At 46.4% G+C, this 15,889-nt stretch overlaps 1 protein-coding gene across 1 annotated transcript in view; it reads left to right on the forward strand.

Moving 5' to 3' along the window:
• Positions 1-9,618: 9,618 nt before the first annotated feature.
• Positions 9,619-15,889, forward strand: part of RASAL2 (RAS protein activator like 2) — a 233,948-nt gene continuing 227,677 nt past the window's right edge. Inside the window, exon 1 of the mRNA XM_077928234.1 lies at positions 9,619-10,018. Within this exon, the coding sequence (XP_077784360.1) occupies positions 9,859-10,018 (160 nt within the window). The 5' untranslated portion in view covers positions 9,619-9,858. The remainder of the gene's footprint in view (positions 10,019-15,889) is intronic.

Raw genomic sequence — 15,889 nt, forward strand, 5'->3', positions numbered from 1 at the left:
GCTGGACTGCAACTCCCACTCTTCCCGACTCCTGGGGCTCCCATTGGCTGGGGCTGATGGGAGTTACCGTAAGAGTCCTAAAGCAAGTGGAAGCCACATTGGCTAGCCCTGCTTTAGACCCTAGTTCCTGCGAGATCCATTCCTTTACACTACATTCACTGCAAAAATAACTTCTGCCGCAGAGAATGGGATGGAAAGTAGCTGGAAAGCTAATTTGACAAGCAGCTTAGGAAACTTAGGAACTGCTTTAATTGGGTTAAACACATAATGCTTGTCAAATATCACCTTCACAATATATAGCAACAGACCTCCAACAGTTCCTTACCAAAACTGACTTACACGTTTTTGCAGCCTGGCTCTAAAGAAGAAGAAGAGGAGGAGTTTGGATTTGATATCCCGCTTTATCACTACCCGAAGGAGTCTCAAAGCGGCTCACATTCTCCTTTCCCTTCCTCCCCCACAACAAACACTCTGTGAGGTGAGTGAGGCTGAGAGACTTCAGAGAAGTGTGACTGGCCCAAGGTCACCCAAGCAGCTGCATGTGGAGGAGCGGGGAAGCGAACCCGGTTCACCAGATTACGAGTCTACTGCTCTTAACCACTACACCACACTGGCTCTAAAGAGCAAATTGAATGTGCCTAAGGGTTTGAGCCTGCCCAGTGGGATTTCTGACCTTGAATGTGTCACGTCACAAACTTCTTGGGGAAGTTTCCTCAGATTCAGAAGAGGTTTGTCATGTTGCCTGGCTGGCTGGTGTTCAAGAAACAGAAGCATATGGAAGCAGACATGCAGGGATTTGATTGTTAGTTGCATTTAAAAAATAATAATAACTGTGTTTTTCTTACTTCTGCTTCACTTTGAACCTGCCTTTCCCTTTCCCAAACCACCTTAGTTTCCTACTTGCTACTTGAAATGAACCAAGTCTGACATATCCAACTGTTGAAACTGAAATTGTAGAAAATACTCCCCCCACCCCAATATTAATCTGCAAAGCACCACACTATAGTCAAACACTTATAAGTAATAAGAAGAAACACAACATAGTCCTCACAGTGGACGGTCCACATGCAAAGCGCAATAGCTGCTTGTGGATTTGGTTGGTTAAAATGTTGGATATGTGAACAGGACAGTTTTTGCTTCTTACGTTCAAAGAATCTCAGGCATGTCGCTTGCTTGGCTATAAATGGGAGTTGCCTGAACCTCCCACTTCATTTCTAACAGCGTGGTAGACCTCCAGGGCAGAAGGACAGTTGAGCACAGAATAATGAAGCCATAGCCTCTCCAATTTCTAAACCATCCTTTTACTAGATAAACATGCTACTGTGTCCCTCACAGCCGCAAGGTCAGCCCTTTCAAAATACTTGCCTTTGTTTATATCTTTCTCAAAATCACAATAATTATTACTGTCACAATTGTTCACTAGCAGCAGTATATAGAGCAGTTTCATGAAAATAAAGCACCATACCGTGATTTATAAGCATCATAGCTTGATTTATAGCACAATGATACGCTTTACAATCTTCCTCTGAAAATACTGCCTTTGTCAGTCTGGACTGGTAGCATTCTGGCAAAGCATGGGAGGAACCAAATCCAGGTCTAGTCTATGGCCCAGAATGAAACTGTATGTGGAATCGTCGTTTTAAGGGAGCAGACATGTAGTCCAATGAATGTTTACTCAGAAGTAGGTCCAACTGGTTCAGATACATGCATCCCACCTAAGTATAAGATTTCAGCCATAGTGAGATGAGTCCTGAGTTTGGTTCTTCCCCAGAACATATGAACAAAATAAGCACTTGATTTTTGAATCTGCCAACAATTACCATGTTTACTAATTTCAAAATGGCGATGTTTAATGGGATATAACTGAGCACACAATGGAGTCCTTTAATAGAGCTTTAATAGGTGCAGGTTTGGTATTCAAGTAAGTTTTATTCAGAGTAGACTCACTGAAATTAATGCACACAACAGCACAAGCCTAACCATGTCTGCTCAGAAGAAAGTCACACTGAGTTCAAGGGGGCTTGGTCTGAGGTTAGCATAGGCCCTGGGCGCTCCAGCACCCATGAAGGGACTGGGCACCTACCATTTTTTGTGCAAATTTAATGTGATTCTTTAAAAGTCGCAAATTACAACGCTTATATGATCAACTAATCTGTATATTAACAGATGTATGAAGCACAGGTGTTCGAAGCAACAACAAAAGAAGTTTTTTGTTCAGACCAAAAATAAAATATGGAGAGGAAAATGCAACCTAACAATTTAACAGTGGCGTAGCATGGGTTGTCAGCACCCGGGGCAAGGCAAGTAATTTGCGCCCCCTAACCCTCGCTCTCTCTCCGTACTGCACGGCACGCCTGAACCCCCATTCCACAGTGGGCGGCGACCCGGTGGCTCGGATCGGATTCGCACAGCCAGCACTGTGGTGAGAGAGAGAGAGAGAGAGAGAGTGAGCCAGGTAGGGGCAGAGAGCTGCGAGTGCGAGCGCGCGCCCCCCCCCCCATGTTGCGCCCGGTGCGGCCGGCCCCCCCTGCACCCCCCACGCTACGCCACTGCAATTTAAAACAAATGGAGATACTACTCACTAGGGTTATGCTAATCTAGTAAAGTTTAGTACTGTATTATTTTACATTGAGGTTTATATTGGGTTATAAAGCACCAGATTTGACTGGAGGGGTCCAGTTCCAACCGCTTCCCAGAAACAAAGGAGCAAAAAATGTCAACAACAACGAAATATAAATAAACCAGAGGCATTTTATATATCTAATGGGTTGCAACAAACTATGGGTAGTCGAGCCATTCCTGTGTCACTACAGCATAAAGCATTCTATAATAATGGGTTATCTAAAATAATAATTACCACAATTATTAAACACAGAGGTGGAAAACAGGACAGTAAGTCATGATAGCTCTTTATTATCCAACACAACAATTTCAGCCCACAAAGTGAGAGCGGGTATGACAGCAGGCAAAACAAGAAGGCTATGGTTATCTTGCTGGAAGACACCACCAATTTGAATAAATGCAGGTTAACTGCAACATCCCTATGTGGGGCCACTTCCAGATGAAGTATTTTGTTTCGCAGTGAAATGCTGTGCCTGGTAATTTATAATTAATTCATAATTAACAGGGGCTCCACACAATCCAGTCATCATTCTGTGGCACTCCCATGCTTCCCCAGTGTAGCTTTTATCTTTATTCTTAATGCAAACCAAATCCGGCTTGGATGGAAGGAGTGGAATAGAAGCACAATCCGTCCGCAGGTACAGAAAGCAAAGTGTGGAATTGAAGCAAGGGGGGAGGAGGCGACCCCCAGGCAAGGTGGATGGTGGGCTGGAGACAGACGGCCTCTCCTTTCCCTCCCTTGCATTTCCGGTTGAAGAGCCATTTCATGTCTTGCAATCTCTTGTCTTACACAAGTCCTTTCCCTAGGAGAGCATATTTCCAATACCCCCCCTTGCTTGCTTTAATTAGCTGTGAAGGGCGAGGGTTCAAAGGGCATGTCACTGGATGCACGCCCAGAAACACCCTGCCAATGTCATCAGGCTGTGAAAACCGAAACTGATCGCACAACACAGGGCTTGATGGAGCATTGGAAACCTCACTTGGGATCGCATTGGTCATGACATCTAGCTCGCTACAGAGATTGTCCTCAAAATGTCTAGCAAGCAACTCACAGAGGGTATTTGAGGTGTCCCAGATATCCACCAATATAGGCATCAACAGCTTACAAAGCACCCTTAGGAGCTCTGCTGGCTGATTTATTGAGGACGCAATGGATGCAGGAAAGTAAGCCTTACCTAACAGTAAGTTAGGTGTTTAGTACTTGAACAATGGCCATCTTGGCAAGTGATGAGGATGGGGAGAAAAAAAGGGGACTACCCATGCCCCTGTAACTTCACTGGCCGCACCCCATGACTGACAGCCCTGCCAGGTCCACCTGACATCTTCCACCATTGCATGGCAGCCATGGCTGACAAAAGCTGCAGTCTAACATTTGGAGGGCCTCAGTTTCCCCACTGCTGTGTTAGGAAATTACTATGTAACATGAGGCTGATAAAAGCAATTCCCCACTCCTGGAGCTTTTAAAAGAAGAGGAAATGCCTTCAGAGGTTGTTCCATGTATATAGTGTGTTGCGGTCATCTAACGCAGATGTTACCAGAGCATAGACAAGAGTAGTTAGGCTATTCCTGTCCAGATAGGGGTGTAGCTGGGCCACCAGCTGAAGCTGATGGAAGGAACTCCGAGCCACTGAGGCCACCTGAGCCTCATGTGACAGCAATGGATCCAGGAGTACCCCCAAGCTATGTACCTGCTCCTTCAGAGGCAATGTAGCCCTATCAAGAGTAGCCATCTGGTCTGAGGAACTGCCCAGTTTGTTGGCTCTCATCCAGTCCATTACCGAGGCAAGACGCTGGTCCAGCACTTCCACTGCCTCACCTGCAGATGTAAAGGAGAAAGATGTTCCCGGACACGTATCATAATTTAGAGTTTTTTAAACAAATTTGGTTTATCAGCTCCACAATGGCCAAGTGTGCTGATTTGGCAAGGCAGGGCAGTTTTCAAATCTAATCTTACATAATTGGTGTCCTGGCAAGGGCCCAGGGCTCAGTGGCAGAAATAAGAGGCTTTTCAAAACTGAGCTCATGCTCTTTTGAGGGCAGCTCAGCATTGGCAATGTCCTTCCTTCAACTATTGCCTGCAGCAAGTCCAGGATGTCCCCCTGAAGCTACCTCTAAGCTGTTCCACACAGCTGCTCCTGAGAGAAGCAGCTGACCAAGAAGAGAGCCACTCCAGCTCTAGCTATGTGTGCCAGCCTATCTGCCTGCAAAGCTGCGATAATGTTGTTGTAACACCATGTCAACTTTTCTGGCTGAGTTTAGCTCACCTGTTCAGTATTCCATCTTGTGCTTCAAAGATCAAAATATCAAGGTAAAATTTGATACACACAATGCAGGACACATTCCAAGTTCAAATGCCAGGTCAATTCCCACTTGTTTTCAAAGGAGTAGGGGAAGCAAAATATATTGTAAAGCTATACTTGCCTTGTTGGTTTTGGAATGGAGATTAATATGTGCACATTCAGGACTCCATTCTGAGTTTAAAGTTCAAAGCGCCGCTTGACCCTTGCTTCCATTATGAAAGGAGTCAAGGAAGATGTAGAACACACAAAAATGCGCTGTCACCCTTAAGTGTGGTGAGATCACAAATGGAAGGCCAATGATATTTAACATTTGATGTTCAGCATATGTCAACCTATTTAGGTACTAGTGTTCTCGAAGCTACCAGCATGAGTTTGACTAAACTGTGGGAGGCAGTGGAAGACAGAAGTGCCTGGCGTGCTCTGGTCCATGGGGTCACGAAGAGTCAGACACGACTAAACGACTAAACAACAACAACTAGTCCACCCCTAGCACCACTATAGGCAAGACAGTCAAACACGTACTAAGCTCTAACATATGGTACTGTTACAGATCTGGAGTAATAGACTCAGGGTGCGGGGGCACCCATAACTTCTAGAGTTAGTGAACGTTAGGAATTAATAAATGGTGGACTGTAGATAATATGAGGATTACTGAAGTGAAGATGTCAGGCCAGTGAAAAATACAGGCTAAACTTCTTTTCCAGACTAGGACCCCACCTGTCATAGAAGTCCTTTTAAGAAACAAAAACATAAAGCAAGTAATTAACCCATCAGTGTGACAGTGGTGTGGAGGGCATGATGTCACACAGGAAAAATGTGTCCTTTTGAACTTTAGAGTTGGGGGATGAAGCGGGAGAGCTCCATAAGAGGCACAGAGATTTATCAGAATCCAACCCTGGGCTGCTGTGAAGAAACGAGCTCCTCCTGAATGCTGTGACTCTCTCTCCATTGAAAGCTTCAAGTGTAAATATGTGTAAATAAATCATATTTCAAAGGCACTGCAGACTCCACTGTGTCTCGTTTTCCCTGGTTGAGTGGCAAGGCCCCCTGGGAATCTTGCGCAATGCTAGGCAGAGATTGGGGTGGCCACTACCAAGACTATATTCTAATGTTGCTTGAAGTCTTAGCTTTCATAGATGGCAGAGGGGGGAAATCAGACAAGGGTTAAAACTACTAACCGCATTAAATAGATACCCCTTACCACAGGCCCTCCAAGTGTCCCTATTTTCCAGGGACAGTCCTGGAACTGATCCTGGAATGTCCCGCTTTTCCTTAGGATGTCCCTATTTTCATTTGAGAAATGTTGGAGGGTCTATATTCCATAGTCCAGCCACTGAGGTTCCACCATCTGGGTGGGTGGGTTATGGGTGTGATCACAGAAAGGAACTCTGCAAAATTATGAAGTGAGCTAATTGAGACTGCCACATAAGCAAACATCTCCCAGTCCAAAATCCCACATTTTAGCAAGGTTGAAGACTCCAAGCCAAGATAGGTAAACTGGAGTGCTTGGTCTTATATGATGGCATTGATACAGTGAGCATAATGGAAACTTGATGGAATGAAGAGAAACAGTGGGACACAGTTATCTCTGGTTATAAACTCTATAGGAAGGGCAGGGAAGGATATAACAGAAAGGGTGTTGCTCTGTATGTCAAAGAGGGCATTGATTTCAGCAAGCCAGAAATCCCCAAAGCCACAGTAGAAACAACCCAAATGTCACGAATGCAAGAACAAGCTTTCCCAACACGCTTAAGATGAAGTGTAGAAAGAGTTGTGTATCCTTAATTAGATAACCCTTGGCTTGATGCTAAACAAATTTCAAGTTGCTACTGCGACAAAGGGTCAATAACTATGCATGTTACTTGCCACAAGAGAGACATTAATTGCACAACTGAAGCTTTGTGTCTGCTTCTGAGGCAATGCAATCTGGACCACTTTGGTTGATTAGTAAAATACAGGTTTGTAAGTAACGATAGGTACAGGACATATAAAAAAGTTTGTTATCCACCCTAAAAAATAAAATGAGCTGTAAATAATTATAAAAGAAACCCCTCAGGTATTCCATTTTTGTCCTTGATGAACCCTGAACATGTATCAACTGAAAGAGACTGCTGAGTTTTTGGCACCATGTTTTTTCAGGTCTTTGCTTTATTAATGTTTCTCCGTTTTAAATTCTCTCGGGTGTTGTGTAATTTATTTAATTTTAAATTTCTGAGGTTCTAAATTTTTGAGATTGATGTTTTAAATCAAAACTTTTAAATAATTGTAATCTGCTTCAAGACCCAGGTAGTGAAAAGCAGTGTGCACCCTCCAGTGCCTTCTAAAAAACGTTCTTGTACAGGCAAGCCTATCCAGATATTCAGAAATCTGAGGTAATTATAATCTGTTTTGGTTTTGCTATGAGTTTGGGGTGCGGGAGTTGAGACTCCCCTAACCCCTGGACCTCAGCAAGTCTTAAAATATACGCTTCCCGCGTTGATCCCCTGGGTGCTGGGCTATGAAGAGAACAAAGGAATGGGGGCTCTGTGCGAGATGACAAATGGGTGTGCCCCTCCCTCAATTTAAGAAATCCTAGAAGGACTCAGGGACGCGGGTGGCGCTGTGGGTAAAAGCCTCAGCGCCTAGGGCTTGCCGATCGAAAGGTCGGCGGTTCAAATCCCCGTGGCGGGGTGCGCTCCCGTTGCTCGGTCCCAGCGCCTGCCAACCTAGCAGTTCGAAAGCACCCCCAGGTGCAAGTGGATAAATAGGGACCGCTTACTGGCGGGAAGGTAAACGGCGTTTCCGTGTGCTGCGCTGGCTCGACAGAGCAGCTTCGTCACGCTGGCCACGTGACCCGGAAGTGTCTCCGGACAGCGCTGGCCCCCGGCCTCTTCAGATGGGCGCACAACCCCAGAGTCTGTCAAGACTGGCCCGTACGGGCAGGGGTACCTTTATCATTACCTAGAAGGACACGGCTAGCGGGTGACGCAGAGTTGAGGGGCTGTGATGTGAACTAGAGGAAAAGAAGCAAGCCGGAGAGAGAGTTTGAGCACGATGCTTGATTTCCATCCAAATCGAAGGCTGTGGGAGAAAGAAGAGCTTTTTTTGGGGTGTTGATGCTGTGAGCCCCTCCATGGCTGGCTAAGATTTTATAGATGCGCAAATCAAGCACATTCTTTTTCTTCTTTGGCGATCCCTCGTAGCTGAGTAAGATTGCCTTCCATGAACACGGTCTCAACAGTGAGTCCGTAAATGACTGTGGAGGCCAATTCTGGATCCACAGGTCCTTCCACAGGGGGGACATTGGTTTCCGGGCAAGAGATGATCACAGTGTGGATTTGCCAAGCGTGCCTTCCTCTTAGCACATTTCTCCCTTGCGTCCTGAGTTCGAGTGTCTTCAAAGCGCATGACACCTTTGGTAAAGGCTGTTCTCCAATTGGGGCACTCGCAGGCCAGTGTTTCCCAATTGTCAGTGTTTATACTACATTTTTTTAGATTTGCCTTGAGAGAGTGTTTAAACCTCTTTTGTTGACCACCGACATTACGCTTTAAGTTCAGAATAGAGTACAGTGGTACCTCAGGTTAAGTACTTAATTTGTTCCGGAGCTCCGTTCTTAACCTGAAACTGTTCTTAACCTGAAGCACCACTTTAGCTAATGGGGCCTCCTGCTGCCGCTGTGCCGCCGCTGCACGATTTCTGTTCTCATCCTGAAACAAAGTTCTTAACCTGAGGTACTATTTCTGGGTTAGTGGAGTCTGTAACCTGAAGTGTATGTAACCCGAGGTACCACTGTAGTTGCTTTGGGAGACGATCATTAGGCAACCGCACAACATGACCAGTCCAACGAAGTGGATGTTGAAGAATCATCGCTCCAACACCGGTGATCTTTGCTTCTTGATCTTTGCTCCTCTGCGCCTCGTCTCTGAAAGGAATCGCAGAGAAGCGTTGCCTGGATCTCCCTGCAATCTCGCGCAGCAGCATTTGAACGTGTGTGTGTGTGTGTGTTTTAAAGGAGGGCTGTGAAGTTTCCTCTGCTTTTACTGTCTCGTCTTTTTGTAAACTGTCTTTTTAACAACCAAGGTAAAGGGACCCCTGACCATTAGGTCCAGTCGTGACCGACTCTGGGGTTGCGGCGCTCATCTCGCTTTATTGGCCGAGGGAGCCGGCGTACAGCTTCCAGGTCATGTGGCCAGCATGACTAAGCCGCTTCTGGCGAACCAGAGCAGCGCACGGAAACGCCGTTTACCTTCCCGCCAGAGCGGTACCTATTTATCTACTTGCACTTTGACGTGCTTTTCGAACTGCAGGAGAAGGGACCAAGCAACGATTCGAACCGCCGACCTTCTGATCAGCAAGTCCTAGGCTCTGTGGTTTAACCCACAGCACCACCCGCGTCCCTTTTTTAACAACCAAGCGGCGTATAAATCTGCGCGAAGTAAATACCCCAGCTAAGCAACAGCAGCCCCGCCGCCGCCAACTTGCGGCGAACCAACTACGAGTCCCCAGGCGCCCTCCCTCATTTGCATACAGCCAATCCACCCCCTCGGGGCGCCCTCCTTCATTTGCATACAACCAATCGGGAGAAGGCTGGGGGGGGTGCGCGGGCGCGGGAGGGAGGGCGCGTCCGAGCCTGTAGGTGCGCGTCGATAGGCGATTGAGTGCGCCTGGCCGAGCCCCCCCCCCCCCCCGCCCGTCCTCTGCCTGCCCACGCCGTTGCCTCAGGCGGGGAGCCCGGCCGGCTGGCTCGGCGATCCATTGCTCGCGCCTCCCTCCCTCGCTGGGAATGCCGCCCGCCGATGCCGCCGGGTCTGAGGGAGAAGCAGCGGCGGCGGCGGAGCCCGGGCTGCGTCGGGGGCAGCGGGGAGGCGGCGCCGGGCGCGGGATGGAGCCGGCGCGGGGCGGCGGCGTGCAGTGACCGAGGAGCGGAGGGGAGCAGCCGGCGGCGGCGGCGGCAGGATGGAGCCCGGCGCGCCCTCGGCGGAAGCGGCGGAGGGCTGCCTGGAGCGCCTCAGGAATTCCCTGCCGGGGCCCGCCGACCTGGCCGGGGCGGCCAGCACGCTGGAGAGGATCCTGAGGGAGTCGGTGTGCCAGCTGCAGGGCTGGCTGCGCGTCTACGGTAAGGAGACCCGGCCCCACCGAGCCCCTCACACGCCCCCTTCGGCTCCCCCTGGACGCTTCCCCCCCTCTCCATCTCCCCCCCCAAATACCTCCCTCCTGCCGCCTCCTCCCGGTTCTCCCGCCTAAAAGGTGGGTTTCCCCCTTCCTCTCCTCCTGGATGCGACCTCTCCCCCCCCCCTCCGACTCACGGATCTGGATCCGGGGAGGAGGTGGGACAGACTACATTTTCTCTCTCCACCACACCCCCCCCCCCCCGGCTATCCACATCTCGCACCCCATTCATAGCCCCGTATTGGGGAGCGCCGCCAGGTAAGTATACAGCCGCCGCCCCCCTGCATCGTTTCAAAGATGGAAGAGTTGGCACTCCGGCGCCGATCTACCTGGAGACGCACCCGCCCCCCCCCCGTCTGTTATCTCAGGTGTGTTTCAAGGTGCGACTCCAGGGTGCCGCTAACCAAAACCCCTCACACGCCCTGGACCTTTTTTTTTTTTTTTTTGCATTGATATCCCCCCCCCCCCACACCCCAATCGTATCTTCTCCCTCTCATAAGCACAAAACAGCTGTTGTGCGTTCACCTTCAGCAGCGTGGGATGCCTTTAAACCTTTTATTAAGATGATGTGCCTTTGCTTTAGGGCCATATGTGAGTCTTCTTCCTGGACCTTGCTTAACGCTATGGAGGGCAACGCTGATCTTGATATTGGCAACTAAAACCGTCAGGTTTCAACCCACTGATTTGGAAACACTTGCCTCTTTCCCAGCACAGTCTTCCTAATGTTTTTCTTTTCCATTTTCAGACAGCTCCTTTTTGTATCTGCCCCAAGGTTGCCCCAAGGCTGCTTAAGACAAATGTTGACTGGCTAATAATAGTGATGCCTCTTTTATTTTGTATCATACTTCTGACCTTCATATTAAGTCTCTTCCCATGGCTGCTTATGGCAAAATTTTGTTTGGAACTTCTGTACTGCTAACCCTGTTGTATGAAGCCTGCTTCTCTACCTTCCTTGTGACAATATCCAATAATGTCTTTGATAAGCATTTTGATTATTACGGATGTGCTCCTTTCTTTGCGTCCATGAAAATTTCCCTCTGGGCTTGGCTGCATATTACTGCCTCAGAACATGGACTGATCACCAACCAAAGGGTTAAGAGAATTCCTTAGTGGAAGCTGCTTTTTGTGGAAATAAAAAGATAAAACAAAGTAACTTCTTAGGAGTGTGTGTGTGTGTGAGAGAGAGATACCCACCTCCTGGCACTGCTTCTTCCTAGCTTCCTCCCCACCCTTTGAGAAAGAGCCAACCCGTTAATTTCAGAAATCGTGTTTGCGGAAGAACAGATTAGGTTGCAGAATGTGCTGTTGCATACAGTCCCATTGTCCGATCTCTGGGTATTTATTCCAACAGACCCAGCAGCATGTTGAAATACTGATAAATGAGCAAAAATATCTCATGTTCATGTCACTCTGAACTTGGGGAAATTGCAACCACAATTGAATTGTTTATGGTTGAACACATGACCAATATCAGTTTTAAAGTTGGATATCTACTCGGAAATAAGCTCATTAAGTTCAGTTGTGTTTACTTCTGGGTAAGTGTGCATACTGCACGACTGCAGCCTAAATAGTGGCTTATTTGTTTTTAAATTCACAGGCTTTAAACAACCAAGCCTGTAACTTGAACACATGTGCAGACAGACCTTGGGCAAAACATTTCTGCATTGCAGGGGGTTGGACTAGATGGCTCTCAGGACCCCTTCCAACTCAACAATTCTGTGATTATATGACAGGAAACACTCCTCTGTGATTATTCAATGTATTCTAAAATGTTAAGAAGCTGATAATTATTAGCAAACTGCCCTTTGTACTAGTTTTGAATAAGTCAAGTACAGGATGCTCAGTTGAAAGCACCCCAGGATCTAGATGTGGAATGCTATCATTTTGTAATCGGTATTTAAGTCCTTTGTGCTTGCAAGAAGTCAAGAAGAGAAGCAGTGTGAGTAAAGCCTTATTTTCTTCCCTTTCCAGCTGGATTTTGGATGACTATTAATGAGTTGCTAGAAGATACTGACATTGTTCATCTTGTGGTTTTGTACTTACTGACTTGCATTCAACTGGCATCCTTATTTATAGAAAAGGTTGATGAGAGCCTGGAAAAAGGATGTTAAATTCTTTAGTGATCTGGCTGATGTACAAGACACAGTGTTATTTCCTATTTCTTTTTCAAATCCTCCTTGGTATGTAACCTCCCAAAATAAATCTGTATCAGTACGCCTTGCCTATTCCCAGACTCAGCTTTTTTTAGCCATACTGTGCGCTCTATTATAGAAATATATTGTGACTCAGTCTTAAAACAAGACAGCAATCAGGGGCTGGGGTGGGTTTTGTTTTGTTTTGTTATTCTGTACCTTCATACTTTGTTCTAAAGTATTAATTTACTGGGTAGTATTTTGCTTCTCAGCGAACTATTGATTTCCTTGTCAATTAAATAGTTTCCTAATAAAGATCTTTTGCTGAGCGCTTAAATGTTGCTGGGCTTCTAGGCAAATTTTAAACTTAAGTGTGGACAGTTGTTGCCAAGTTGGCAGTAGACAATGAGGAAGATGAAATGGGTAAGCTGATAATTTTTATTGGACTGGCTTCTGTTACTATGAGAGACTGTGTGCTAATATGATAAATGTTGCTAGACAGTGTGCTTGAATGATATAGGCTGCTAGACAAACTGCCTCCTAATAAATCTGTAAAATGCCCATCACTATAGCAGACAAAGTTTACTTTATTACATAAAAGTGAGTGGCCATTGTTGACTTCTGTAGAGGAAAGTTAAGGCGCTGCAGTAAGTGATTGGCATTAAGTTAGGGGAAGACCTGATGTTGAGGTTACTTGTGTCAGGGTTGAGGTTTCAGCTTCACAGTGTTGGACATCATAGCACCTTCCTCTTTTTTAAAAAATTGGCTCCCATTTACATACGTGGAGAAAAGTAGAGATGTTGTTGTTTAGTCATGTCCGACTCTTCGTGACCCCATGGACCAGAGCATGCCAGGCACTCCTGTCTTCCACTGCCTCCCGCAGTTTGGTCAAACTCATGTTAGTAGCAAAGTAGAGGTAAAAAGGTAAAGGTAAAGGACCCCTGACAGTTAAGTCCAGTCACGAACAACTCTGGGGTTGCGGTGCTCATCTCGCTTTACAGGCCAAGGGAGCCGGCGTTTGTCCGCAGACAGTTTTTTCTGGATCATGTGGCCAGCATGACTAAGCCACTTCTGGAGAAACCAGAGCAGCGCACGGAAACGCCATTTACCTTCCCACCGGAGCGATAACTGTGCTTTCGAACTGCTAGGTTGGCAGGAGCTGGGACCGAGCAACGGGAGCTCACCCTGTTGCGGGGATTCGAACCGCTGACTGTAGACTCAGTGATTTAGTGGCCGTAGACTCAGTGGTTTAGACCACAGCGCCACCCACATCCCCTACAAAGTAGGGGTACTGTTATTAAAAGTGCAGAGTATGTGGGGCAAAAGCTGTCTTCTAGTCAAGACATGCAATTACTACCTTTGCCTTCATTGTCTTACAAGAGGTTGGTTGGTGCCACTGACTACTTCTCTGAAAGAAGAATATGGAGATGAGCCCTGAGGGGTCCATGCACCAGCAGGGTGTTTACTTGCCCAGAAGTTCATTGTCTCCATTTCTGGTTCATTGTTATGTTTGGTGTTTCCTCTAGCGATGTGTGTATCCCTTGAAGAGAGCCCCCTACACCAAAAGTCCAGCGCAGTTCCTACGGGAGCATAAGAAGAAACAGCCTGGAGCTTCTCTTGTGTAGAACAAATGTTCTCAAGTGAAACCCTTCACACTAAGGTTTGCATATTTCCCAGAGAGGGCACAAGTTCTTCCTTATTAATTTTTCTATCACAGTGTGGGTCTGAACGCAGAATGTATCTTCTCCTCATACCTCCCCACCAGTGCTCAGAATACAGTCATACTTCGGGTTACAGACACTTCAGGTTGCATTTTTTCGGGTGGTGGACTGCCGAAACCTGGAAGTACTGGAACGGGTTACCAGTGTGGTGTAGTGGTTAAGAGCGATAGACTCGTAATCTGGGGAACTGGGTTCGCGTCTCCGCTCCTCCACATGGGTGACCTTGGGTTATTCACACTTCTCTGAAGTCTCTCAGCCTCACTCACCTCACAGGGTGTTTGTTGTGGGGGAGGAAGGGAAAGGAGAATGTTAGCCGCTTTGAGACTCCTTCGGGTAGTGATAAAGCGGGATATCAAATCCAAATTCCTCCTCCTCCTCCTCTTCTTCTTCTTCTTCTTCTTCTTCTTCTTCTTCGGCGGATGTGCATGCGCAGAAGCGCTAAATCATGCTTTACGCATGCGCAGATGCGCCAAATTGCAACCTGTGTGTGCACAGACTCACCACTGAGGGTTGCGGACACTGCAGGTTGCGAACGTGCATCCCGCATGGATCACGTTCGAAACCCGAGCGTCCAGTGTAGAGGGCTTCCTGTTCCTTCTGTTAATTATCACTGGGATCCTCTCTCCCTAGGGCCTTAGTAGCATGCTGTAGGTTTACATAGGCTCAGTTTCCTCTATTTTCCTTTATGCTTTGGCTATACGTTCCTTTGTTATGAGCAAGAATGTGGGTTATCAGGCAATGTCCTAGTTTTTCTTGAGGAAGCTTTAATTGTTGTTTCTTTGCCTTTGGGGGGGGGCTTACTGTAAAGTCTGAGTCCTTCCTGCTTCCTAATACAGTATGTTAAACAGAAATGAGAATCTGTTTGTTTGATGAGTTTGTATGTGCGCACACGCCTAGGCTAATATGTACATATACAGTAAATAAAATGGAGGCATTTACAAATATGTCTGTTTTAAGGTGTAACACTGAGAATCCACATAGGGAGTGATGAATACTCCAGTTAGCTACATGTAAAATGTTGATGAAGTCATAGGTTTTTTGTTCAGCGATGGACTGCAATTAGCTAACCAAAAGATAAAGGTTGCTGATGTAAGCTGCGCAGATACAAAAACATTTCAACTTTAAAAACTATGAAAAAATACAATGATTTTTCAAGCATGATTGGGCTAAGAAGTGATTCTGTAACCCAAAGGCAACAAGTAATTCTTTCTGGTTAATATCAAAATGAACTACAGAAATGGCAAGTTCAGTTGTTTAAGGGAAAATAAAGTATATGCTTCCTTTCCTTTCCTCGGTATCTTGTTTTACTTAAATTAGGTTGAAGTATATATATATTTTCAGATCATTTTAATCCTGTTCTTGCCTTGCATAGAGTGACCTGGATATGTTTCTGTGCATTAGTAATCAAATCAAAACAATTCCATGCTGGTGTACAACTAAATGTAGTTTTTAGTATGTGGATATTTATAGAACTGTGGAGCTTTTTGTAGTTAGTAAGTATGGCCACTGAGCAAAGGGAAATGGGCTCTAAGTCTGACCTTTGCGATCTGTATTTCCCAGTAAATATTGGGAATGGCTAACACCACTCTGTGCCATGAATGACTCTGGAGGGGAAGCCTGCCTTGTGTAAGAAATGCTAAGCATCACTCTTCTAACATTGCAGTCAGGGGAGCTATTAATATAATAGCCACCCATGGTTCAGTTTCCCCCATGTGTCCTTACAGATACAGAGAGCGGATTTTCCAATTGTTGCAATTGAAAGATACTTTGCTCAAAAATAGCTTGGTTAGAAGAAGCAGTTACTTAATTTGAAATGAAATTGTTGGCCACTTCTCAGAGCTGATTAATCTTGTATATGTGCTAGGTACTGTGAGCTTTTCAGGTTGCCTCTGTCCAGGGAGCTCATTCAGGGACTCCTCCAGTTATAGAGGCTATACAGCTTGCATTTGTAGGCACTGGGAAGCG

The sequence above is a fragment of the Podarcis muralis genome, chromosome 5, assembly GCF_964188315.1.
Source record: "Podarcis muralis chromosome 5, rPodMur119.hap1.1, whole genome shotgun sequence".
In the NCBI taxonomy this organism is placed as follows: Eukaryota; Metazoa; Chordata; class Lepidosauria; order Squamata; family Lacertidae; genus Podarcis; species Podarcis muralis.